Source organism: Eutrigla gurnardus, assembly GCF_963514095.1.
Source record: "Eutrigla gurnardus genome assembly, chromosome: 2".
NCBI classification, from domain to species: Eukaryota; Metazoa; Chordata; class Actinopteri; order Perciformes; family Triglidae; genus Eutrigla; species Eutrigla gurnardus.
In genome coordinates, this window is record NC_139916.1 from 22870689 (window position 1) to 22896006 (window position 25318).

The window sequence follows — 25318 nt, forward strand, 5'->3', positions numbered from 1 at the left end:
TGTGTTGAGTGAATTGAAGCAGAAAATACACTAGATGGTACTAACAGCACACAAATAAAAAAATCTGCACCCAAGAAAAGGTACTGATTTTAACCACAAGATGGCAATGCAAAACAAGGTAGATCGCCTTTTGTTTCACTTCAATAATTACCCCACCCAGTCCTCTTTTATTATAAAAACAACAATTTACTTCATGCAATGAATTTTGGATTTTACTATGAAAGCCATTGACTTTAGTAAACAAAGTATACATTTCCCCATGGTTCACATATTTATTATAGGTAACGTAAAATCCCTCTCCCTTCTTTTCAGAATCAGAGACAGCATTTGAATCATACTGAGACATTTATTTATGCATGTATGTTTTCCATTTAGACTGAATGCAAATACAGCAAATACACACCACCAAGCACTAGGGGAATGTGGAGCAAAAAGGCAGTGGAGAATTTAAGGTAGAGGCTAAACAGCGGAGCAGTTGGATGCTCTTCACGGAGGGAAAAAAAATAACCCAAATAATCCATAATCTAAACTATGCTGGTTTTCCACATTAATGGGGCCGGTTTCATCTCACCAAGGAGTTTTCAACCCAGAGAGACTTCTTCACCATGATGCTCAATGTCACATTCTTTACAAGACAGTAATTCACTTCCAAGAGAGCTCCTCTTCACCTTGGACTGAGAGAAGAGGTCATTCCTGCATCTGTCTCGTGGTGAGTAACAGCACTTTCAGCTGAGCACTGATAACTGTGGCTGCAGCCGCCATAACCATGACTCCAAACGTAAGGCACCCATTCATGCCATGACACTTCTATTGCACTGTTTTCCTTCAGATTACACTTACCGCCTCATGCCTTGACCCTAAAAGCACACCCTTGCTCCTGGTAATTTCTACATAGTTTACAGGAAAATACACAGAAGTATGGATATGTGTATATATAAATCCATCGGTAGTGCATCCAATACTACAGCAAAGAAAAGTCATATTTCCCAATGGTTTACAGTAAATGTATGTGCTGATATCAGTGTAAGCAAGTGCCTTCGCAACAGTCCAGTGTCAAATGACCAGAAAAAAAATAATTAAAAAAAGAGCAAAATAGAATATAGAAATAATCACTTTGGGAATCTCATTTCCTCAGACACATTAACAGCAGGTCGACAGGTTCAAGTCAAGGGATGGGAGGATTAGACAGCGAGGGTGACAAAGCCATGGTCACAAGTGTTGGCAAAGCTCCTTTTGAATATCACTAACTCTGTGTTATAGGTTTTGGTTACGCTTCGGTACGCATGAGAGTTCACAGTTTTCTCCCTTTCGAGGACAGAGGATAAGAATAATGGCTGCTTATTGCAAATCTCACAAGCAGTGCGCTCCACCGCTTCGGTTAACAGTAGCACAAAGCTAACAATGACGGCAACACGGCTAACACGGGTCAGGCTCCACCAGAGGGATTCTTATGGATGATAAGTGATGCATAGTACATTATTAAAGGTCATCCAGGATACATGTGACATGACAGCCAACAGGTCTGTGGATAGAAGACGCTTCATGGCAGTCACACAAAGAGTCTTGGCTTCGTCTGTCGGGAGAACGGGGAGGAAAAGCACAGGCCTCACATTCACCACTCCTATAAATACAATTAGAAACTCATACACCATAACTTAAAAGACAAAACAAAATAAGTACCGATGTTAATCTTGTAGTGTGGCACGTTTCAGGCAGTGTCTGCACACATGCAGATATGATTAAAAACAGGAAAATCGAATTTTCAAAATCGCTTTTTGAAGTTTGAAGTCCCCTTAAGTGCGTCACAACTTCACAATTTTGGCAAACTACTTTCTAGTTTTGAGGTGGGAACTCTGAGTGAAAGACAGCGTTGAGCAAAACGATGGCACAGAAAAAAGAATAAGCTCATTCATCGAGGGTTCGCCGTGTTCACACATGAAGACTGAAACGTACGAAAACACAAGAATAACTCACAAACTCATGTCTCATGTAAGTCAGTGAAATCAAATGAAAACATGTCAGCACATTTCTCAAATGTATTAGATAAAACATTATTTATATTAAAATATCTCTAAAAAATCCTATAACTGAGCCCAAAAGGTGTGACCAGCGTTTCTTTATGTGGATGGCGAGTTAACGTCAAAATGAAAACGGTAACAGTGAACGGGGGATGGGGACGAGGACAGTGTTGATTGTTGCTGGAGGCCGACCCCAAAGCAGAGTTCCAGCTGTCCACTGAACTGTCCTTCTTCGAGTGTGTCCACTACTCATTGTCCCAGTAATTTGTAGTTTCTCTGCAATCCCATCATCTCAGAGCTTCTGGATTTCAAACGTGGACATGTTTGTGTATTTTTATTTTCATTCCCTCTGCTATTTCTTTTTTTTATTTATTGAATCATGCAGATTATAATTATCTGATATTATACACATTTCATAAACAAGCAAACACTGGACATAAATTAGATCCTCTATAGATAAAAATGTAAAAAGCTAATAAGACAGCTGTTGATTATACTGAAGGTGTCAGAGCCAGCAGGTGGCAACATCGAGCAAAACACTGCCTCTTACCACTTGGCACCAACCTCCCTGCCACACCCCACCACCAGTGTTGTCCCCCATCCTTTCACTCAACCCTCCTCTGCTCTTATATCATTCCATAAGTGTTTGGGACCTTACAATGAAAATAAATTGTTTATGAGAAAAGGATATTGGGGATCAAAGCAGTAAAAATGTATTAATTAAATAATATGCAAGTGATTCTATCAAATGAGGTGAATTCAAATAGGTGCGTTCACTTTCAATCTTGCATCACTCCACTTGTTACAACCGAATGGCAAATCATCCAATAGAAGAGGCTTTCTGTCCCACAAGGAGGAGAAGGGCTGGCGAGGGCTGGGATGGGCCGGGACGGGCGAGAGGCCGGGTCACAGTCTGTTTGTCTGAGGGGACGGGAGTGGAGGTCTACTGCTTCATGGAACGTAGTCTGTTCTCGTGTTGGAGGGGGAGAGAGTTCTCATATCTGGGTGGTGGCGAACTGCGGGACGGGCCAGGAGACACACAGCTGGAGGATCCTCTCCTCCCCCCCACTCCCCCGTCTCAGGAGACACCATGGCCAATCAGGACTGCAACAAGACAACAACACAGATCCGTCATCACACATGAACATGGATGGAATATAAACAATGGTCCCCTGGGCACGAAAATGTGCAAAGGCCCTCCACTACTCCTACATAGATAGACACTTAGTGGTCATTTTAAGTCTAAGAAGTCATTTTAATTCATTTTCTGGTGGTTTTGAGTCTGTGTCGTCATGTTATCTCTTATCAGTCATTTTGGGTAAAATCATAGTGGTGTTCTGTCTCTTTGTGATGTTGTGTCTCTTTGTGGTCATTTTCCATCTGGTTGTAATTGTTTTGTGTCTCTTGGTTGTCACTCGATCCTTATTCCAACATGAAATGTTAACAGCGTTTTCAAGCCGAGGTTCCAGCTTAGGGTCTCCCTGACCCCTTGGGGCCCATGTTTTGACATACTATACTAAGTTTTGTGACATTTTATGACATATTTTTCAAAGACTTTAACAACATAGTATGACATTTTTGTGACCTCTGACACCTTGGGGCCCTGGGCCAGTGCCTGGCAAACCTGTTCCATCCTGCATACAAGCACACCTTCTGACACCTCCTAACCTTCATTCTGCAGGAGTCACATACCTCTGCTTGCTGCTGCTGCAGCTCCTCAGTGGGAGACTCTGTTTCCCTGATAACCACTGCTTTTGTCACCAGCATGTCGGGGTGCTGCTGTTTGGCCTCTTGGATCGCCATGGCGAGGGCCTGGCAGACATGAGGCATCAACGCATAGGTCATACACCTCACATATCAACATATCCCTGTGCTTTATGACTTATTGAAAATACAGTGTATGTGATGCAGTATTTCTCCAATGCTCACCTGATGTTGGTCCACATCATCATCTCCCGTAATTATAATCCTTTTTTCGATTCTGGTCTCTGAGTAGCCTCCTTTCACAGTCTGTAGAATACAGAAAGAATGAGATTAATGAATCAATAGCCCATTCCCAACAAATTAAAAATGAAAAAAAAGACAGGTATTAATTAAATGTATATTTTTTATTGCAGTATTTCCATTTCAGTAAAAACACACATAATTGTCAAACCTATTGGAGTTTCTATTTGTGACAATTAAAAACAAAAATCTAATTAATATCATTAATAAATATCATCTATTAGTTTTATTTTGTCAACAACTCAAACATGTCAACAACGACGGATGACATATTTAAGAGTTTACCAAACAATAGAGATACAAGGTCCAGTCTCAACTGTAACCATGGGAACAGATGAAGTTGTACCTTGGTGACTTGAGTTGTGGTTGCTGAGGTGACGCTCTCAGCGGTGATGGTCAGCGGAGAAACAACAGAATCCCTCCCCTGGGTTCCAGCTTTTACCTACAGCACGATTGTTAGAGGGGAGTCACACATACATGGAGGGACATGTTCATAAGCAACATGTAGCGCTGTCTCAGCCCCCGGGAGAGAATATCTTCAACTTGTGTGAGAACACGGCCTGGAGGAGGTGGGAGCCCTCCAACACAATGCTTCATCGATGTGATGTGAGTCAGACACTTCACATCTCACATCCTGTACTAAGAATGAGTCAAACATCAGAGAGACAGAAGCATCCCTTCACTGAAGAGGTAGTTCAGCTATATATTATGGCGCCTTCATAAAATTGTGGAATCTGCAACAAATTTGACTTTTCCAACCAAGCATGGTTCAAATTCTACATGTCACATAATTAGTTTTTGTGTTAGGCCTTTCATGACTGCTACTGAGAGGACGTAAAGGTGGGGTATGTCTTCATATACTCTATAAATGTTGAAATCCACATTCACAGTTATTTTCTAAAATGAATAATCTTGACACGTATTCAGAAAGATATGAAGGAAAGGTCAAGGTTTCAAAAGGAGATAGCGTGATAGAGTGCGATGGCAAGTTTCTTACTCTGCACACACCACACATGCTGTCACACTGATGTGATTGCTCTATGAAAATACTTACAGGGGAGCCATTTTCTTTAAGGGCAGCAGGAGCCTCCCGCTGGCTGACAGCTCCGGAGTTCTGAAGGAGAGAAAGAGTAATAAAGCAGAGTCTATATTAACGGCTAATCTTACAAAGAACCATTATTTTAATCAGCATATTAGAAATACATCAGTTATAATTAATAAGGCAGTTACATAGAATGACATCCTTTTGTTTTTGACCAACTGAGGTCAGCAGACAAAGCTGTAACCACTAATAGACATACTCTCATCTCATAAAGTGGCTGTGGCGAACGTGTTAACTCACAAGTTACTTATTTGAAGCACTTTGGAGCAACACCGTCATTTCATCAATCATGCTTCTTGCCACTCGACACATAAGTCCAGTGTTCTCTTTCCACTTACACAGTAAGACTTTAAAACTCGCAAATTTGCTAGTTTAAAAGTCGCAAATTTGCTAGTTTATTACGATGCTGACAACCAGCATTTATGCTAGCTAACGTGTGACAACGTGTGACAACGCTGTGCTAAGGTCCTCAGAGTGAAAGCTGTTGATCGTTATTGTTGGTTAATTTTATATGGGCCAAATTGTCATCTAATAGAAAATTTGCCACTTTGAACTAGCAAATTTGCTAGGTTTAAAATCGCAAATTTACTAGGTTTAAAATCGCAAATTTGCTAGTTTAAAGTGGCAAATTTGCTAGTTTTAAAGTGGCAAATTTGCTAGTTTAAAAAAAAAATTGCAACTTTAAAACGAGCAAATTTGCGACTTTAAAACGAACACATTTGCTAGTTTATTACGATGCTAACAACCGGCATTTATGCTAGCTAACTTCCCATGAATGTCGCTTTTATCTTTCTAATTAATACGTGTGACAATGCTGTGAGCAAACCACCCGACACCCATAAGGTGACAATTTGGCCCATATAAAATTAACCAACAATAATCATCAACAGCCATCACCCTAAGGACCTTAGCAAAGTGTTGTCACATGTTGTGATGTATTAATTAGAAAGACAAAACAACATTCATGGGAAGTTAGCTAGCATAAATGCCGGTTGTTAGCATCGTAATAAACTAGCCAATTTGCCACTTTAAACTAGCAAACTTTTTTTCTTGCCCAATTTTTGTTTGTCTTTTTTTCCCCTACAGGGGCCCTAATACGCCGTCGTAGTATGCACTACAATCTGGTCATAGTATGCACTACAATCTGGTCATAGTATATTGTTTTAGCAGTTAGTATCAGGGCTCTCAAGTCTCACGTGTTTCCGAAATGTGTTTCTGAAAACATTTTATGCAAGAAATTAGCTATGGAGTTGCTGAATCTGATCAGATCGACAACGGTCAGTTTAAAAGATTTTCGAGAGCTTGCTGGACGCCCTGTCTCTCGAAACTTGCCACGACGCGAAGGCAGCGCACGGCTTCTTACATAGATAATGAATGGGAGGCGTGGAAATAACGCTGCCTGTGGACACGTACCTTCAGCCAAAATCTCACTCTGAACTAAGTTAAAAAATTGGAAGCCCTGTAGTATGTATAAATATATGGAAACGATACACCATTTTTGGTGTTGATCAATGTCAATTAAAGTGAGATTACTGCAAGTATTTCCATTTTCTCCAGTGGTATGAGCAGCTCTTCCTTTTGCTGTGAGCATATTGTACCATACATGATGGTCGCGGAGGCCGCATCCTTCCAAGGCTGCATTTAAAAGGCTGAATGAGTCACAGCGGCGGCAGTCCCATTTAGAAGACTCCTTCAACTCCAGCCGAGAGATGTGGCCTTCTTTTACGGGACTTGGAGGATCCAACTGATGGATCATTCAAGGCCCGACTCATCCCAAGATTCACTGGGCGTCAGTGATGATTGGAATTTAATCAACAGAGCTTCTACGAGGGAATCAGCAGGATGAGATGCAGCAGAATACATGCTCTTGTTCTGAAATATATCATGAAGCATACTCTAAATCATAATATAAAATAAAAATAACTATGATCTCTGAACCATTTACTTCTTCTTTGCTCTTTGTATGACACAGCTGGTTGCTCGGCGACAGTAGAGACAAAGGGTGAGGGCGGGAACGGCTGGTGATGCAAACAGGAAATCCTACACTAGGCTGTCATATTTCGTAAACCGCTCGGTTTGGTCTTTGCAGTCTTCAAAGGATGCAGCCGGTGTCCTCTGAAGGACACAACTACTGTCTGCTTTGATTGTAGCATATTTAATCACATTTCTCGTGCATACACACACTACATGCTCAAAAGCAGCTTCAATTTTTGCACGTAGTATAGTAGGGGGACTCGGTACCTTTTTCATAGCAGATATTCTGATGAGCTATGGCAGGAAAATAATAGGTGTATTTGAGACTGCACCACTGTTACTTGTCACAACTCCAGGGCTCGCAGCAGAAATTCTGACATGTCATTACAGGGAAAGCACAGGTGTAACATAAATAACCAGCGCATTCAATTTGAGCGAACTAGTTCTAGGGTGATGGTACTGTGCATGATGACTCACTAGAATAGCTTACTGAGATACTTGATGTAGCTGAGACATTGTTAAAGACATCAGTTTCACCTGTGCTTCTGCTATGACGAGCCAAAATGTCTGCCATGACATGACAAATGTCTACTAACATTACAGTAATGCTGGCTCACTGACAGGGCTTAATGTCACTAGTTACACCTGTGCTGACAAGTCACAATGTCTCCCTATGGAGCCACAAGCATGGAACAAAGAGCATATCTGTTGGTGAGGTTTATTAAAGTGTGGCAACTTCTTGTCTTCCAGTACTTTTGTGATAAAACCACTGAAATTGTTTTCTGAGACATGCTAAAACAGTGTCATAAAAGCACTTAAACTGATACGATGATGTCAGTAAGACACCAATGATGACTTAACTAACATAAGCTGTATTGAATTGAGCATGTTGAAGGCGTGTAAAAACTATGTTTTCAGGGGCATAAGGTACATCTACATCTACCAGCCTTGTCTAATTCTATTTCATCAGAACAGTCTAGGATAACGTAATAACGAAGATATAATGTCTCTTTATCAGTCATTTAGAGTCATTTTTTGCCTTGATTTTGTATATATTTCACAGCCATTGCTGGCAATCAAACCAATACACTTGATGTATTGTTTATGAAGACAATCCTGAAGATAAACAAATTCCTTTTGCTACATTCCGTTTGAAACGTTACTGAAATTCACCGACATGCAGGCAGCAGACATGCCTTTGTGCTGCTGTTGAGAGACTCCATATACATGACATACTGGTAGCTCCCTCTGTTGGCTCAAAAATGTTGGTGCTGGAGATCTTTTTTCTGCCAACTGATGACGTCATCCTTCACTTGCTGCAGATGCACACACACTTTCCCCACCAAAGATGTCAGATGACTCTTGAGCTCTTTGAAAATTGGACTTACCACTGATCCGGCACTTCAAAGTCACCCACTCTATAACATTCCCTGAGTTCATCTACACCATTAGCAGAATGGCTAAAGAGCCCTGCAATGATTAGCCTCTTTTTAATAAGGGACCTGTGGGACAGTCAGCCAGCACTCAAATCTCTGCCTCCGGAGATGAATGGGATTCACACCTGCTTTCATCATCCTCATTAATACACAAGCTGTCAATACTTAATCACTCCACAATGATGCTATTATGTCATCCGTCTGGGGAATATGGGCTTTATGTCACTGTGGTCCAAAGAAAATTATTCCTACTCTAATCAAGACCGACTCCAGAGCTCTGAAAATGTTTCATTAGTTGTATTTAAATCCTTTTTAGGTGACTTTTACAATGAGTATTGTCCTCGCTTTATATATTTAGACATTTTGGAAAATATGCTTTTTCTCTCCAAGGGTTAGAGGAGTAGATCGACCCATTCTCAAGACTGTTGGATGAATTTGAAGCTACGGCAGGAAGCCAGATAGCTTAGTTTATAGACTGGAAGCAGGGGAAACGGCACATGGTTGGTGGATTTTGTAATTAACTTTGCCTTGTTTGCAAAGTCCGTATGCCATAGTGTAAAACTGACAGTGACTTCCACCAATTTAAACTCTAGGAAGTCACCGCGACCTGGCAAAAAAATTCTTCCCCCACAAAACTTCCTCTCAAATCATAAGGTGTCGTTTTATTATAGAATTTTGGACAGATTAAAAAAATCAAGATATAACTCAAAGGTCAGCTGGATTTTGTTTTTTTCAGATGGCTCAGTTAAAGAGCTTCTGGCTGCAGCTTTGTATCGAACAGATATGAAAGTGATCTATCATCCCATCTGAATCTCAGCAAGAAAGCAGATAAGTGTTTCCAAAACTCTCAAACTACTGATTGAAAATATGTAGCCGACTGCTTCTATTCACTCAGTCGAGGAGCATTATATATGCAGCTAAGACGATAAAAGTGACATAGGCAAATGTGTGAATTTTACAGATGCATCCTATCATTTCCTATTGCTGCTTTACCTGCGGTGAAACATTCATGACGCTGGGGTGAGTCTCTGATCCATTCGTATGTGTCTCCGTCCTGCTGTCGGCCCTCTTCAGCATATGAGCCATGCTCACAGCACTGGCTTCTTTCTTTGCCACAGGAGGCTGTGTGAGATACAAACAGCAGAGTTAAGAAAAACAACATCAACATATTCACAGAGAAACGACAAACTGCTTACGAGCAGCACTGAACAAAAAACTTTTTATTGGATTGTTCAGCTCGATGAAAACATGCAAATGATGATGCAGCGGCTGGGGAATGCAATGAAACGTTGACAAAATTAAAATGGGTGAAAAATCCATACATTAATACATCAAAAAGAGAATAACATATTGTGAGTGAGTGCAGAACACAATTAAACACAAATAAAATGTAAAAAGAAAATTCAAAGAATGGGAAATGGTCCAAAAAATAGAAAAAAGCTGCAGGTAGTTAAGACACCAGGTCCAACCAGGCAGAGTGACTCCAGTGGGTGATGATGTTGAAGGATGAATACTTTCATCTGTCTACCTCATGATGTGTTCCCTCCTCTGGAAACTTCTCGTCCATGGGAGACTTGTCCCTGGAGCCCATTAGACGGGCCGAGTAAAATCTGGAGGTCTCCTCAAAGTCCTCCCGGCCCACCTCGGGCTGTCGCTCCCTCTCTCCCAGCTCCATGCACCTAGAGAAGTCCTCCATGCCGGAGTGGAGGTCCATGATGACTGTGAAGTCGACCTCAGCCTCCAGGCTGGACGTGGAGCTGACCGTCATGCTGGAGCACTTGCGCTCGATGCCCAGATGGCTTTCCCTCATGCAGGCCACGGTATCCCGCTCCTGCTCCTCCTCTGAGGCTATGCTCGGCTGAGGCCTCCTGTCCCCGAGCTCCTTCTGGGGCGGGTACAGAAGGTAAAGGATCACCACTTTAAGGCTGCAAAACCGCTGACGAATGGAGGAGGAAGACGACATGGAATGGGATGCAGACCACCTTGTGTTTGCTAAGATTTATGGAGGAGTCAAAATCAACTGTACATGCAGGGGCAGTAAATAATCTTCAGGCATGCAGTTATGTCATTTTTATTTACTCACTAAAGGAACATATTCAGTAGTACAGTAGTGGCCAAAAGTTTTCAGAATGACACAGATATACATTTTCACAAAGTGTGCTGCCTCAGTTTTTATGATGGATATTTGCATATACTTCAGAATCTTATGCAGAATTGCAATTAATAGCAAAGTCCCTCTTTGCTATGAAAAATTATTGTAATCCCCAAAAAACATTTCCACTGCACTTCAGACCTGCCACAGAAGGACCAGCTGACATCATGTCAGTGATTCTCTCTTTATCACAGGTGATAGTGTTCACGAGGACAAGGCTGGAGATGATTCCGTCATGCTGATTGAGTTAGAATAACAGACTGGAAGCTTTAAAAGGAGGGTAGTGCTTGAAATAATTGTTCTTCCTCTGTTAACCATGGTTACCTGCAAGAAAACATGTGAAGTCATCATTGCTTTGCAAAAAAAAGGGCTTCACAGGCAATGATATTGTTGCTAGTACAAGTGTTGTGAAGAAGGCTCCAGGGTGCCCAAGAAAGTCCAGCAAGTGCTAGGACCGTCTCCTAAAGTTGATTCTGAGCACCACCAGTGCAGAACTTGCTCAGGAAGGGCAGCAGGCAGGTGTGAGTGCATCTGCGCGCACAGTGAGGCAAAGACATTTGGAGGATGGCCTGATGTCAAGAAAGGCAACGAAGCCATTTCTCTCCAGAAAAAAAATCCATCAGGGACAGAGTGATATTCTGCAACAGTTACAGGGATTGGACTGCTGAGGACTGGGGTAAAGTAATTTTCTCAGATGAATCCCCTTTCCCATTGTTTGGGGAATCCGGAAGGAAAAAAGCTTGCCGGGAGAAGAAAAGGTGAGCGCTACCATCAGTCCTGCGTTATGCCAACAGTTAAGCATCCTGAGGCCGTTCATGTGTGGGGTTGCTTCTCAGCCAAGGGAGTGGGCTCACTCACAATTTTGCCTAAGATCACAGCCATGAATAAGTAATGGCACCTAAACATCCTCAGAGAGCAACTTCTCCCAACCACCCAAGAACAGTTTGGTGACCAAAAATGCTTTTTCCAGCATGATGGAGCACCAGGCAAAAAGGATAGCTAAGTGGATCAGGGAACAAACATGTTGGGTCAATGGCCAGGAAACTCCCCAGACCTTAATCCCATTGAGAACTTGTGGTCAATCCTCAAGAGGTAGGTGGAAAAACAAAAACCCACAAGTTCTCAAACTCCAAGCATTGATTATGCAAGAATGGGCTGCCATCAGTCAGGATGTTGATTGACAGCATGCCAAGGCGATCTTAAAAAAGAAGGGTCAACACTGCAAATATTGACTCTTTGCATAACGTTAATGTAATTGTCATTAAAAGCCTTTGAAACGTATGAAATGCTTGTAATTATAGTTCAGTATACCATAGTAACATCTGACAAAAAGATCTAAGAACACCGAAGGAGCAAACTATGTGAAAACCAATTCTTGTCATTCTCAAAACTTTTGGCCACTGCTGTTTGTAGTAAGAGTAACTGCACTCTGGTTAACAAACATAAAACTTAATCTCCTATTTTTCAGTAGTTGCTCAAATATACATCTTAACGAAGCAATATATTGGCAATTCAGTTTATTATTCCATCCAACTAAATGAGGCAGCAACTATATCCATTGAAGAGGTGAAATGACCCTGTTAACGCTGAAGTCGGTGTGTGTCTGCTGTACATAATCCAAATAAAATGTGTCATCTTAATAGGGTCATATCATGAGCAACTCACTTTTGTATTGCTTGTGTATGTACATTTGTGTTTCTGGAGTGCCGACCAACCTACAAACTGTGAAAAAAGACAACCAACTACGTTTTGTATGTCGACTGCCTAGGTCCCAACACATGAGACTCAACAAACCAATCAGATTTGACTCCCCTTCCTATGTCACAAATAGGCTCATTAGAATGTACCGCTCATTATCTGGGTACCTCGACCCACGGCTTGGGAACTAGGTGCACGGTTTTTTTTTTGGGGGGTCAATCAAAAGGTAGCCATGCCCTAAAACATACCCTGCTCTATCACCTACTTTATTCTGTATGGCATAATTAACTAAATGAACATTATGCTGTATTGAAGAAGCCATGAAACTAATAATTGAGACCACAGACTTATGTTCACGTTTACTGAGATAATAAATCAAGTGGGAAGAAAGGTCATTTTCTTGTAGACTTCCATGCATTCTGACTTCGTTTCTCCCTAATGGCCAGCAGAGAGAAAGGTTTATGTCTCAGTGAAGACTATCCAAGAGTGCAGTATTGGCATTTTGTTATAGGTATTATGTGGTTCTGTGACAATGGTTTAATTTTGCCCGAAAAAGGCATGAAATGAAGGCTGAAATTAAATGTCACAGAGTTTTCCAGTATGCCTGTAAACGTTTTGTCCTCACTGCCCTCACCATAGCGGCCCCGGGTTTGAATCCGTCCGGCGGCCCTTTTTGCAAGGTCATCCCCAACTGTCTCTCTCTCAATAAAAGGCAAAAACGGCCCAAAAAATTAACTAAAAAAAAAAGGAGAAGAAGAACCAAAAACAGTTCTGTTTTAGGGAGTGAAGTGGTCAAAGACCACTGAATAACAATGAAGCTCCTGAGGCAGCTAATTTCAAGTACCGCCACTCATATTAATTACATGAACACTTGCTAATTAGATCCCAGTAAAAACTAGATCATGCCAGCAATAGCCAAGCGCAGGGGGTTTGGTTTTATACCTACACACAATTCAAACATCTGATGATAGATGAGTACAGCTGAGTGGCCAGGGAAACGTAACACATTTCATCCTTTTGGCCAATTGTGATACAAAAACTGGTGCAGTTTACTCATGAGGGATGCAGAGAGGGAAAGAGATGATAAGGAGGAGCATAAGAAGGCAGGTTTAAATGGGGATGAATAACCTTGAAATCGGCAAACGGCTCTTCATAAATGGCCGGGGTAGAGACTGGCTCCTGCAGGGGGAAGCAGAGGAAAGAACAGAGAGAGCATCTGAAGGTTAGCACAAGCTGAAGTTGTCAGTAGACTGACAGACCACCACACAACGGATCTTAACAGCAGAGCTTGACTGGAGCCTGAAAATATGAGCTCAGTGTGATCTGAGCGCAAGATGTTTCAGTCCCGACCTAAACTGGGATCCTGGCGTTACTGATCAGTTGGACTCCAAATCTTAATATTAGCCACAGAATTCAAAGTAGCTGATAATTCTTTTTTTTTTTTTTTTATGTTATGTCTTTTAAATGACTCAAACCCAAGTTTAGGTGAGAAATTCAGCCAGAGCCAATCAAAGCCCACTGGGTCTGTTCAGATCCAGTCAGGTCCAAATGGATTCAGACACAAATTTTCAAGCACTACTTACAATACAGTTTAGAGGACAGAAAAGAGGTGAGCTTACTGCAACAGAAACAACATCTACAGCCAGGTTTATTTGTTAGGTTTAGCAGAGGGCAGGGCAAGAGTGTCATGCAGTTTGTATAATGAGCAGGTTTTCAGCGTAGCGGCATTGACCAACTGAGAAAGTGCTGCAACACCACGCACCTTGAATTCCAATAAGGGAGCATTTAAATAATATTGTCAAATAATAATGTTCGATGTCCAATAAAAAAAAGGTGCCGTGGTGCATTTCAAAGCCTTGCAAAATGACTGTTGGATTGGGTCCACATGTTTGAAAGAGTGCCTAATATTTTCCCACACTCCCCGAGTTCAATCAGATCTTGATATGATTGTCACTCGCCAGTGAGGTCGTTTGCATACTGAGAGCTACGCAACACCTCTTCTCGTGCCTGTTTAATCCAATATATTGCAAGGGCTTGACTCAGATGAGAAGGTGGGAAATGATGGAAGCTGTCGTGTCTATTCACTTTCAAATTCCTTTCATTCCGGGGGCCAAACGTGCGCGAGTTCCTAATTATACCAACAGTGGAATGAAAGCAGCAAATCTGACTGTGTCAGGCACCGAGGTGCGGTGTCTGGCTGCTCACTGCCTGCTGGGGCTTCACAGTTGGAGGAACCAATGTGTTTACATCACCGCTCAATTTTCTGTCCAGAGGAGAACAACGCATCCGATTCATGATTTATCACCACCAATCCAAAGGACTGAGGGATATTTTGTAAATTCATACGATTGATGTCGTTTCATCGATCAATTAAAAGCAAACTAATTCTATACTCCATTTGTCTCTAAATTTTGGAAATAATAGCTGTCGCAAAGTAATGAAAGGCAGTGCGTGTCACCCTTTCTTCCTCCAATTAGCATGCCACAAATCATTTGTTTTGTATTTCCAGTTGGAGAATGGCACGGAGATGTGCAAAAACACTTATCAGAGCGATGATAATATGTAAGCCTTTCTTTCCTCGCCACACTCTGACAGAGAACAACGTGAGCTGGAAAGAAATCGGAGGCTCACAAGTTGAGGAGGTGAAGACAAACCAACAACCAAAACATGGGATATTGATTTGATTTTTTTCACTTCACAGCCAATGGTGAGCTGTACAGATTTGCCAGACAGTGTGGTGCATGTTGGGGGTAATGGGAGGGGAGAATAAGGGTTGCCTTATGGGAAAATGTCCAAACTTTTTTTGACAGATTTGACGGAGCAAAGATACCGCTCCGTCTGCTCTCCAAACAGGCACGAACAGGTAAGATGGATGAGTGTTTCAAGTCACTGAAAACGTAGAAAAAAAGAAAAATGGCGTGCGAGTCTGTCTGAAGCTCATGCGATGCTTTAATTCCAATGACTGAATAGCAGATGCCAAGCAGAGTTACCGAGTGTCTCTTCTTGGCTGCGTCCAGGCTCGGCTCCCTGCCAGCATTTCGGCTGTTCCGCAGTATAAGTCCAGACTCCCGGGCCTTCTGTGTTTTCACTGGCGGTGCTGGGGGAGCCATTTTGGGAAGAATTGAAATCTTTGAGCCGAACGACTGACTCTCTGCAGGTCCTCTACCGAACTGATGGCTGTCATCGGGAAGTTCCGTTTTAGCCACACCCTCGAGGTCCGCGGCGAATGCTGGATGGAAGGCAGTGGCGTCAGTCCAGGTCAGGTCTGTGGATCCTTCCGGAGAACCCACTGACCAGCGGTATTCTCTTCTGAGGGCGCGTGCGGACTCGTCCTGTCCCATCCGGTCCCTTTCATCCTTACACGCCACGCTCTTTGACCGCTCTGGCTTGAGAGGCACAATCCGGGAAATCTCCGACTGGCAGCTGCTGCCTGACAGACGGTGGAGAGACGTCCTCTGGCCTCTGTCGCCCATGAAACCCTCAATATCCTCCCCACCGGAACTACTGATCTTCCTCTCATGCGTCCTCACTTGTCGTAGCTTTACCTCAGCTAGCTCTTTGTTGTCAATAAGGCCCCGCCCTCGCACCTTCATCACACACTCCCCTTTAACACCTGCTGGAGAACTATCATGCTCTACCTTTCCGAGTCCATTCACAGAGCCCAAATCGTCGTCAGCTGGCCCAACCTGACTCACTTCTTTTTTCACCTGCTCTGTTTCTTGAGTGGAGACCACCCTACCTTCTCCTGTATCTTCTTGTTGGTTGCGTTTACAGACCCTGACAGACTGATCCTTTCCTGATCCCTGATCATCTTTCATCGGGGATGATTCACAGTGATTTCCTGTTGTGGAGGCTTTTTCTGGGCTGTTGTCCGAGTCTGAGCCCTCATTATCTTCTTCAGTAGAATCGCTGCTCCTGTAAATGAGCTCGGCAGGCATTCCCAGGTTTAAGCTATGGGGTCTCTTCTTTTTCCGTGGCTTAGAAGCTGTGCATTCCTTTATCTGCCGGGAGTCGGGGGTCACGTCATTGTTTGCCTCGGGGTCTGAGGCTTGAGATGATTTGCTTTGAGATTTGTCATGAAACGAGTCTGCATTCTCAGATAATTGAATCACAAAACGACTTTTGTTGGTCGGCCGTGGCACAGAGCATTCATCTGCCTCTCCGGACGATTTGGTTGATGGAAAATCATCAATATGGCTTTTCAATTCTTTTCTGTCATACCCTGTTACCTCTTTGTGTATCATCTTGGCAACATCTATCTCTTTTTCCAGCTCCTTTTTCTCCCATGAGGATTCCGATGTGAGCGATTTGTTCTTTTCATCTGCCTTCCAGTCATGGTCCTGTTGATAAGTTTCTTGTTTTTCAATCAATACCCACTCCTCAGAGCCCTACATGTTGGTATAGATTAAACACAGTTAGAGATGCCAAGCACAGCTGCTGCAAATAATGAAATCTCCATAATCATTTGAATGACAGAAAAGGGAAACAACATGAACAACAGGTACATAGTGAAGTGAATATGGTTGCAACTGACTTTCTTTTTCGAATAATCTGCAAACTTTTTCTAGATTCATCGATTAATCGTTGGTATAAAATTGTGGAAAATGTCCATCCCAGTTTCTCAAAGTCTGTGTAAATCAGGTCAGTCCAAAACCCAAAGATATTTAGTTTGATACGATATAAAACTATTTGAGGCAATATCTGAGAGGTTAAAAGCAGCATTTTCTGCCATTTTTGTCTGAATAATTCCTTTAACGATTAATCGATTATCAAACCATTTGGTGCTTATTTTTCTGTGGATTTGAGAAATGAAAATGAATTTGCAATGAGGGATTCGCTGTACAATATGTGGTTGCATTTTCTTAAATTGACAGACATAAGATAATGATGATGATGCCCGGTAGGCAGTGCACTTCACCAAACCACAAATGCTATGAGCTAAGTCATATAGAAGAGGAAGAGTGAGCGATGTGCAACCTCGGGTGAAGTCACCACAGTCTTCTGGATGAAACCCTCAACAGACAGGCTGTTAACAGGGTCCTTTCCCACCACTCGGCCCGCCGACTGGCCGACACGAGGCAGAGGAGAGAGTTTGAAAGAAGAGGGAAGAACAGCCATTAGAGACTCTGACTCGAAATAAGGGAGTTAATTAGAAAGACGCACAATAAACCATTCAATGCCAGGAGATGACGAGAAAATGGCAACGATAGAAAGAATCTTTGAAGAACTTCAAACTAAAAGCATGCAGTCCTGTGGACCTGACCAAATCCACATAACCAAATCTGGAATACAAATGTTTTTTTTCCCTTCCTGTAACTACATCAAAGAGCTGACTTCGACTCTTACCTGGAATGAAACAAACGGCAGATTACATTCTCTGCCGCAGTCAACGCTTGACATTCTATGGGTATAATCTGATCTTCCCTGACAGCAGATGAGAGCCTGCTTGAAGACAACGGGCAAAAACAGAAAGATCCTATCTGAAGACTACAGTCTCAGTGCTCTGTCTCCGAAGGCTTAATTACCAAAATGTGATCAAAGCTCGAGAGCTTTCGTGATCTGGCATAAAGAAAACTGTGTCACTGTTAGGCGTTGAAGGAAAAAAAGAAGAAGAAAAAAGAAGGTAACTGATTATTATTTTCTCAAGTGCCTCACGTTGAGTAAATCTTGAAAACAACCCCGGCAGAAATCTTATCAAGATGCTTCCTTCTGTGCTGTTTGTCAGTCATCTTCAAGTACCTCTGAGATATTGTCTTTCCAGCACACACAGCAGAGAGGCAGAATGCAATTCATCACACACATTTCTTAAAAGTAAACTGCAGATTCCCTGTGAGCAGTAGTGTCTTTGCACAGGGGGAGATGCATGTTTCAACTGCCTGTAGGGGGGGGGATTAAATAGCCATAACTATCTTCACTAATCATATCTCCAGGCTTGAATTATTAAAATGAAAAGAGGATACAAAACAAATGTCCCTGCGTGACAAAGATATGGCCTGTTTTGCCTCGAGTCAAGCAGCAAAAAGAGCAATTCAACATGACAGTGACCAAACAGGAATATCAGTGCCCTTTAATAGAATGTCAAGCATCAAAGTTCACTGGATTTGAGATATTGACCATAGTGGACCCCCCTCGCCTAAGCCCCTACTCACAGCCTTCTTCTCCGGTGTGCCAGTTGGGGATGTGGATGACAGACGTTTTTCGCGGTACGACAGCTTGCTGTTGGGCTCCTTCAGGGTCCTCTTCAGCTCGTTGATGCTGGCCTGGTGTTTCAGCAAGACCTCCTTCGACTTATCCAGGAACTGGAGGAGAACGAGTGGCGGAAGTAAAAGCACAGGAAAAGAGAAGCAGACATGCATTAGCAGGGACATCAACATCCGTTTTCAACGGTAGCACTCACGTCAACAGATCTGATATGCATGACTGAACGGGACCGAGATAGCACTCCATATACAGTACACAGGGGAGGATGAACCGCTTACACACGAGATTATGCTGGTGTTTTGGCTGTAGCCCATGGAGAACAATGACATTTCAGATGCTACTTAAGCTCACAGAAAACAAGAATAATCTATTATTGTTACAACTGAATTTGTTGACACTCACTGCAAAGTAGATGAATGAAGAAATGAATCACAGCGATACTCAACAGGTGCCTTTAATTCATTATGCAGCCTTATGGACTACTTAACCGTATACATAGTGGCCCCTCCTTGCATGCATCAGTACTAATGATATAATAATGTCATGTAAAGTGTCTTCATGGTTAAGTTTAATACACTTGCAGTACAGGGATACTAGTTATGGTAGTTTCTCTATTAATTCTTTTCACAAGATTAAGATCCTTATTTACAAAGAAAAGATGAGAGGAAGATGAAATCTAAATTTCCACTTTAAAGTGATGGTTCGGAGTAAAATGTACCCTAGGTAATTTCCACCATGACATCCAGCCAAATACCCCCTCAGAAGCATTTTTAGCGATGGTCAGCATTGGTAAAGATAGGGCTATCAGCTTAGTATTACTAACGCTAACTAACGCTACCGCAGCGTAGACGGCACTTCCGTGTTTACCCAGCCGATGCTGTGACCCGAGTTTCACGCAAGAGTATGAAAAAGTTTTGCTGAATTTTTATAAATGCTTGTATTATCAGGTCAACACATTTTTATTAATGATTGTATGATCAGGTTAACAAGTGTTGACAAGTGTTGACTTGATAATACAAGCATTTATAAAAATTCAGCGAAACGTTTTTCATACTCTCGCGTGAAACTCGCGTCACGGCATCGGCTGGGTAAACACGGAAGTAGCATCTACGCTGCGGTAGCGTTAGTTAGCGTTAGCAGCCAAGGATAGAAGCTATCAGGCAAGTGTTCTTTAAAATAAACTCCTGATGTACTTACAAACTTTCAAATGCCTCGTTTTGTGAGTACAGACCCTATGTGTACTACTGCAGAAGTTTGGTAACATTCCATGCATTATTAGTGGGTGTACCATCACGCTATTACTAAGCCATTCGGCTGATAGCCCTATCTTGACCAATGCTGACCATCGCTAAAAATGCTTCCGAGGGGGTATTTGGCTGGATGTCTTGATGGAAATGACCTAGGGTGCATTTTACTCCGAACCATCACTTTAAGTGCCAAGTAAAAATGAAGTGAAATGACTTTGACTAACATTATCCATTATATCTTTGTCAGCCACAAACTGTAGCAAATATGGTGACGATATGGTGATACTGATGGTTACTTGCATTTAACAACTTCAAGTGGAACTTGGAGGCTGCATGAATGTGAAAAAGAATACATGGAAATAGCCCACCAGAGGCTCATAGCATAGATCCATCCTGAATAGCAAGATCATTCTTGTGTTTTAAGTAGGGCTTTGAATGACAGACTCTCTCGTTTCTGATAACAGAGAGGTGTTTCACCAGAGACTTTCAAAGCTACAACTTGAAAATATTCTGTGCTCACAGCAGATGTTTCAAATTTCAAATAGAAAAATATCCTTTGATCTGATGTCCAGGCAGATCTCAATCTGCAAGAAAGAAAACTCTAAAGACTAGAGGTGCGGAGGAAGAGCAGCACACACGACAAACAGCAGGAACCTGTACCTCCCGTTTGTGCCGAGGAGTGGCCTCCTGGTCCAACTGAGAGAGATGAGGAGGGGTGAGCACAGGAGGTGAAGAGTGCAGGGTCAGAGAGTGCAGGAACAAGGTCAGATGCAGAGACAGGATGGTAGAAGGTAAGTCAGTCAGGACGAGCAGGCAGACAGACAGACAGACAGACAGACAGACAGACAGACAGACAGACAGACAGACAGACAGACAGGAGGGCTAGATGTGGTCACTTGTTATCATGCCAAGACAAACTCGGAAATACATCCCAGTCGACATTTTGTATAATACATTTTAGACATTTTTTGTAGCTTGTCAACACAGAGACATCTTTCTTACATAATTTCAAGCTGGTTTCAATGCTTACGCTTTAACTTTTCATCACTCTACCAATCACTCTTCAAATGTTTGCTGGGATGCTTAACTACGACAAATATCCAGACAGAAACTTTACAGCATCACTTTTTTATATGGTGCATTGCAGCATTTATATATATATATATATATATATAAATGATGGACCGTGTTGACTGCCCCATTTTGACAGCGTAGGACAGGCAGAGAGAATGTGGAACAGTTAAGACATATACTTAATGATGGGTGAATAAAGACAGGCATACAGACAGAGACCAAATCACCAGACACCAAGTACCTCCTGTTTACTGTCAACTGGTGACCCAGCCTCCTCCTGATCGCCAGCAAGAGTTAAAAAGGAAATAGCATGTTAGCAAGAGAGGGGGCATTATGAGAAAGGGTTAAAAAACAAACTGTAAAGCTGTCAGTGGGATTCATGAGCAGTGTGTTGTAAGCATATAAGCCTGAGTGAATAGGAGTGAAGGGAGAAGAGTTAGTAAATGCTAAATCCACCCAAGCCACCACAGCATCATGCCCCTACTAGATAAGCCTAAATTGACCTGAGAAGCTACTGCACTTATTAACATCAGCACCCCTACAATTTCCCTGCAGAAGTTGTCTTCAAGGTGACAAAAACCTCTATGCATTTGGACCACCTGTAATATTAATATGTTAAAAAAAAAAAAAAAAAATCTACTTGACGCATGACAGATTTTTTTAATTTTTTAAGGTCACTGTTTGTCAGGAAATCTTTACTACCATGATCTCTTTCTTTCTGCTTGGAGTGACATCGCCGTCACATTCTTGTTCCATCTCCTCGCCCGGCTCTTGGTCCCTGTCCTCCTCGTCCTGCTCCAAGCTGGGCTCCAGCTCCGTCTCCTGCTCGTCCACAGAGGGGCTGTGGAGGCGACGCTGTTCGCTGATGCTGCGGTGCGATAGGTCGTCATGGTTCTCACACATGGCTGAAACCGGCCGTGAGAACTCTGCTGGTAACAGGAGTTGGATTATAACAGGAAGAAATTACAAGAAATTAGTGAGGTTGACGGATGCTGGTTGATGGATTTTTTTTAATTGGACAGAGTCAGGCCACATGTTTTCTCCTGCTTCCAGGTTTTATGCAAAAGCTAAGATAGCCATCTCCTGGCTGTAACTAAGGCCCTGAGTTTCGAAGGGTTACTTTAAAAATGCAATCTCATACATTTACTAGTTACCTGTTAAAAATGTACTTAGTAACCTAATCCAATATAAAGTAATTTAATTGCATTAATATCCTTACTTTCGGATGATCTCAATGACAAAAAAGCAAAAAAAGAAGAGAAAAGAAACATTGCCCATTATTTTGTATGTACATATATATATATATGCTACTGTGACTCTCACCTCCATCCAAGCTCCTGGACAGCAGGTACCTCTTGCTGGTGGAACGCTCAAAGTGTGGAGCAGGCCGGTCTATAAGAGCACTGGCCTGTCTGGTTTGAGCCTGTGTCCTTCCACTGTATCGAAACTTTGAACCCATCACCAAGAAGCCCTTAGGGGGAGGCTCTGGAGACACCAGCCTGTGAAACCAAAAAAGGTTATGTAACAAAAAGCAGGGGGATTGTGTGCGGTTGCACCTGATGTAGCTGTTACACAAATATATGTTTGCTTTGAAATGGGAACCTTCCAAGAAAGAGACCGGATTAATTCTTACCTGAAGAAGGTGTGATGCTCAATGCAGACCTTCCACAGCCTCTTGGCAGCTCTGTGGTTAGGAAGCTTGAAACCGATTGTACTTTCAAACTGCTCATACTGTTGAGGGGGGGGGGGGTATGAGAGAATGTGAGGAACACTGTGTTGGGTTGGAGCACCAGGTGTTTTTACTTAGTTTTCCTCAGTACTTCTCTTTGGACTAAAGTTAAGGCCAATCTAATAAATTCATAAAATATGCATTAAGTACACTACAACTCATACTAGCATGAACACTGGACCCAATCAATAAAGCAGCCTGTACTTGCTTGCATAGACACAATTATATAAGCAAACACATTTAGAACATGGATTTTGCCGCCTGGACAGAAAGGAGCAGATCAAGGCAGAGGACGGATAACATCCGTTAATGTTCACTGCAAGCAAATGGGAGCAAAACTATTTCATGGCTCTATATTTACACTCTTTATCCTTCTATTCTGGCTGCGGCTGCAGCTGCAGCCGCTCTGTTAAAGGACCTCTTTCTTTGGCTCGATCACAGGCTCACTGTGCGGCTCTGTCACTTGACTGGGTCTTGCCCAGACAGCCTGCACACACCGAGGCTCAGCATGGAGGATAAGCTGCAGCGCTGCACAGCACAATGAGGAGGGCCAGAATATAGATCCTGACTGTTCAAAGGAGCAAAACTGGAGGTATAAGGCGGAGGAGCCCCCTGCTCAGCACAACTGACCACACACGCAGTGACTTTTAACAGTGTGACATAACATCAGCTATTATTGTACTCAAAATCCGAGGTCGTGGCTTAAAGAAATTGAATGACATTTTTGGGAAATATTAGGGCTTATTATATATTCTCCTTCTTGCAGATGATTGGATGAGAAGATGAATACCATTCCCATGTCTTTATGGGGGCCAGGGGACAATTAGCTTAACTTAGCATAAAGATTGGAAGCAGGGGTAAAGAACAAGCCTGGATCTGTCTTAATGTCAAAAAGATTCAGCCTCAGGACATCTAATTAAAGCTATGGTCTACCTTCTGAAAATCAGTTGAGCCTCTGAGACAGATTTGAAAAAAGCATCCCGCCCCCCCAACCAAACCCCTCCCATCAGTGTTCCACGATTCGACAAGGCGGGAGTGGGAGGGGACGAGACGGGATGACGAGGAGCACGGGAGACGAGGGGAGCAATGGCTCCCATTGGTCAATGTCCTACAGCTGATAGACTGAATGGATTTTGTTTATTCCAAATCGTAGACCATAGCTTTAACACAGTATTTCATTTGTTTAATCGTAATCTCGATGAATAGATGCATATGAATGCAGAATCTGTAGGCAAATATTTTGGTATTGAAAATGTTCTGGTTGTCATTTATAGCTCGTTCGTAGTTTGAAGTAGTATTGACCGATCAAATGCAGGTAAACAGTCTATGTGCAAAGCAAGAGGAGGAACACATTGGCCGAAATACAATCTCAAAAAAACCCTGACGAAGATGATCTGATGCAGCTCTTCTGAGAGGCCCAAATATCCTGACTTTTAGTTTCCAGTATGAGTAAAGCTCAAATCACACCGGATCCATGTTTATATTGCAAATCAATAGCATTTACAAGAACAATTCCTGCCTGGTTTAAATAATAATACAGTTAAAAATAATACATTTGAGGATTTGACACAGCTCTTCCAAAGCCAGAGAAGACATTACAACTGTTTTTCTTTCTTTCTCAATAAAATCCATGAAGGGTAAACTGTGTAACATGTAGCACCCCTTTAATAAGTCTTAACCACACTGCATACCTCTCCTGGTCGTATCTTGATGTAGAAGTTGCTCCTTTTATAGGAGATCTTAAGGATCTTCGGCCAGGCAAAACGGTTGATCCTCAGCCTATCACGGTAGATCAGCAAGCCGTTGGCACAGACACCCAACATTATGTCAATCCCTTCAGAATCCTACAGCGAACAAGGGACAGCAAAGAGGCAGAAATGTTTTCACTGAAACACTGGATGCATCCTTGCACCCTCTTTTGTGCAAATTAAAATACATTTTAGAAACAGCCAACCTTAGCATGATGGAGGTCCACCCCGTACATGGACAGTTTCTTTGCATTCTCCAAGAAGTTAATCTCAGCCTCTGCTGGAGTCATCCCCCTGTGGGCAGAATAACAATAATATCTGTAATCAACAGGCCTTAAATAATAAAACCATAATCTTGCACAGTGGGAGCAGAATTATGTTGGTAATATGCTTGATATCTTAAATTCTCCCAATCCACCCCCCCCTCAAGCATTATGTTTGTGCATATGCCAAAAACCAATGCCAAATCAGAGTGGTGAAGACCCTGTAACTGAGAATATGTTCTTGCACTGGCAAGACTCGCACTGTGTACATCTCAATGACAGATGGTGCGACAACATGACGGCATTTATTGGCCATATGCATGTCGAGGTGTTTCGACACAACAGAAAAGTCATCAGCCGATCATCTCCAGAGATTTGTGGATGGTCGAAAAGTCGCATTCAAACAAAGTGTTGTCCAGTACTTGTAGTTTCGATGGAGCTCCATCACCCTCTCCTCCAGCTCGCGAGTCTGATTGGGGGCAAAGCGGAAATCGCTGACGTAGTCGGAGCCGTGGTCATCCTGGTCGTAGTCCCCCAGCTCGGCCTGAACGCTGTAGGAGCCCAGGAGGGCATGAGTGACGAACGAGCATGGCAGTCGACCTGACAGCATGTCATCCCTCAGCTGCAGACACAGGTAGTATCTGTCAAGATGAGACAAAAGGGGAGGACAGG

General features: G+C 42.6%; 1 protein-coding gene across 7 annotated transcripts in view; it reads right to left on the bottom strand.

The window, feature by feature from the left end:
* Positions 1-326: 326 nt before the first annotated feature.
* The window catches only part of LOC311022593 (band 4.1-like protein 1), a 90311-nt gene continuing 65319 nt past the window's right edge, over positions 327-25318 (bottom strand). The window contains exons 7-25 of one of the 7 annotated variants that reach the window (XM_084023956.1): positions 25069-25287; positions 24590-24677; positions 24327-24479; positions 22540-22637; positions 22230-22405; positions 21609-21835; positions 21148-21183; positions 20493-20528; positions 18534-18683; positions 17362-17448; positions 15375-16772; positions 13513-13563; positions 10063-10419; positions 9528-9656; positions 5077-5136; positions 4369-4464; positions 3948-4028; positions 3711-3830; positions 327-3122 (exon numbers count right to left, since the gene is read on the bottom strand). In XM_084023956.1, coding sequence (XP_083880082.1) covers positions 3117-3122; positions 3711-3830; positions 3948-4028; positions 4369-4464; positions 5077-5136; positions 9528-9656; positions 10063-10419; positions 13513-13563; positions 15375-16772; positions 17362-17448; positions 18534-18683; positions 20493-20528; positions 21148-21183; positions 21609-21835; positions 22230-22405; positions 22540-22637; positions 24327-24479; positions 24590-24677; positions 25069-25287 — 3568 coding nt within the window. In that variant the 3' untranslated portion in view covers positions 327-3116. The remainder of the gene's footprint in view (positions 3123-3710; positions 3831-3947; positions 4029-4368; positions 4465-5076; positions 5137-9527; positions 9657-10062; positions 10420-13512; positions 13564-15374; positions 16773-17361; positions 17449-18533; positions 18684-20492; positions 20529-21147; positions 21184-21608; positions 21836-22229; positions 22406-22539; positions 22638-24326; positions 24480-24589; positions 24678-25068; positions 25288-25318) is intronic. The other 6 variants (XM_084023959.1, XM_084023957.1, XM_084023960.1 and 3 more) reach the window with 6 other exon arrangements.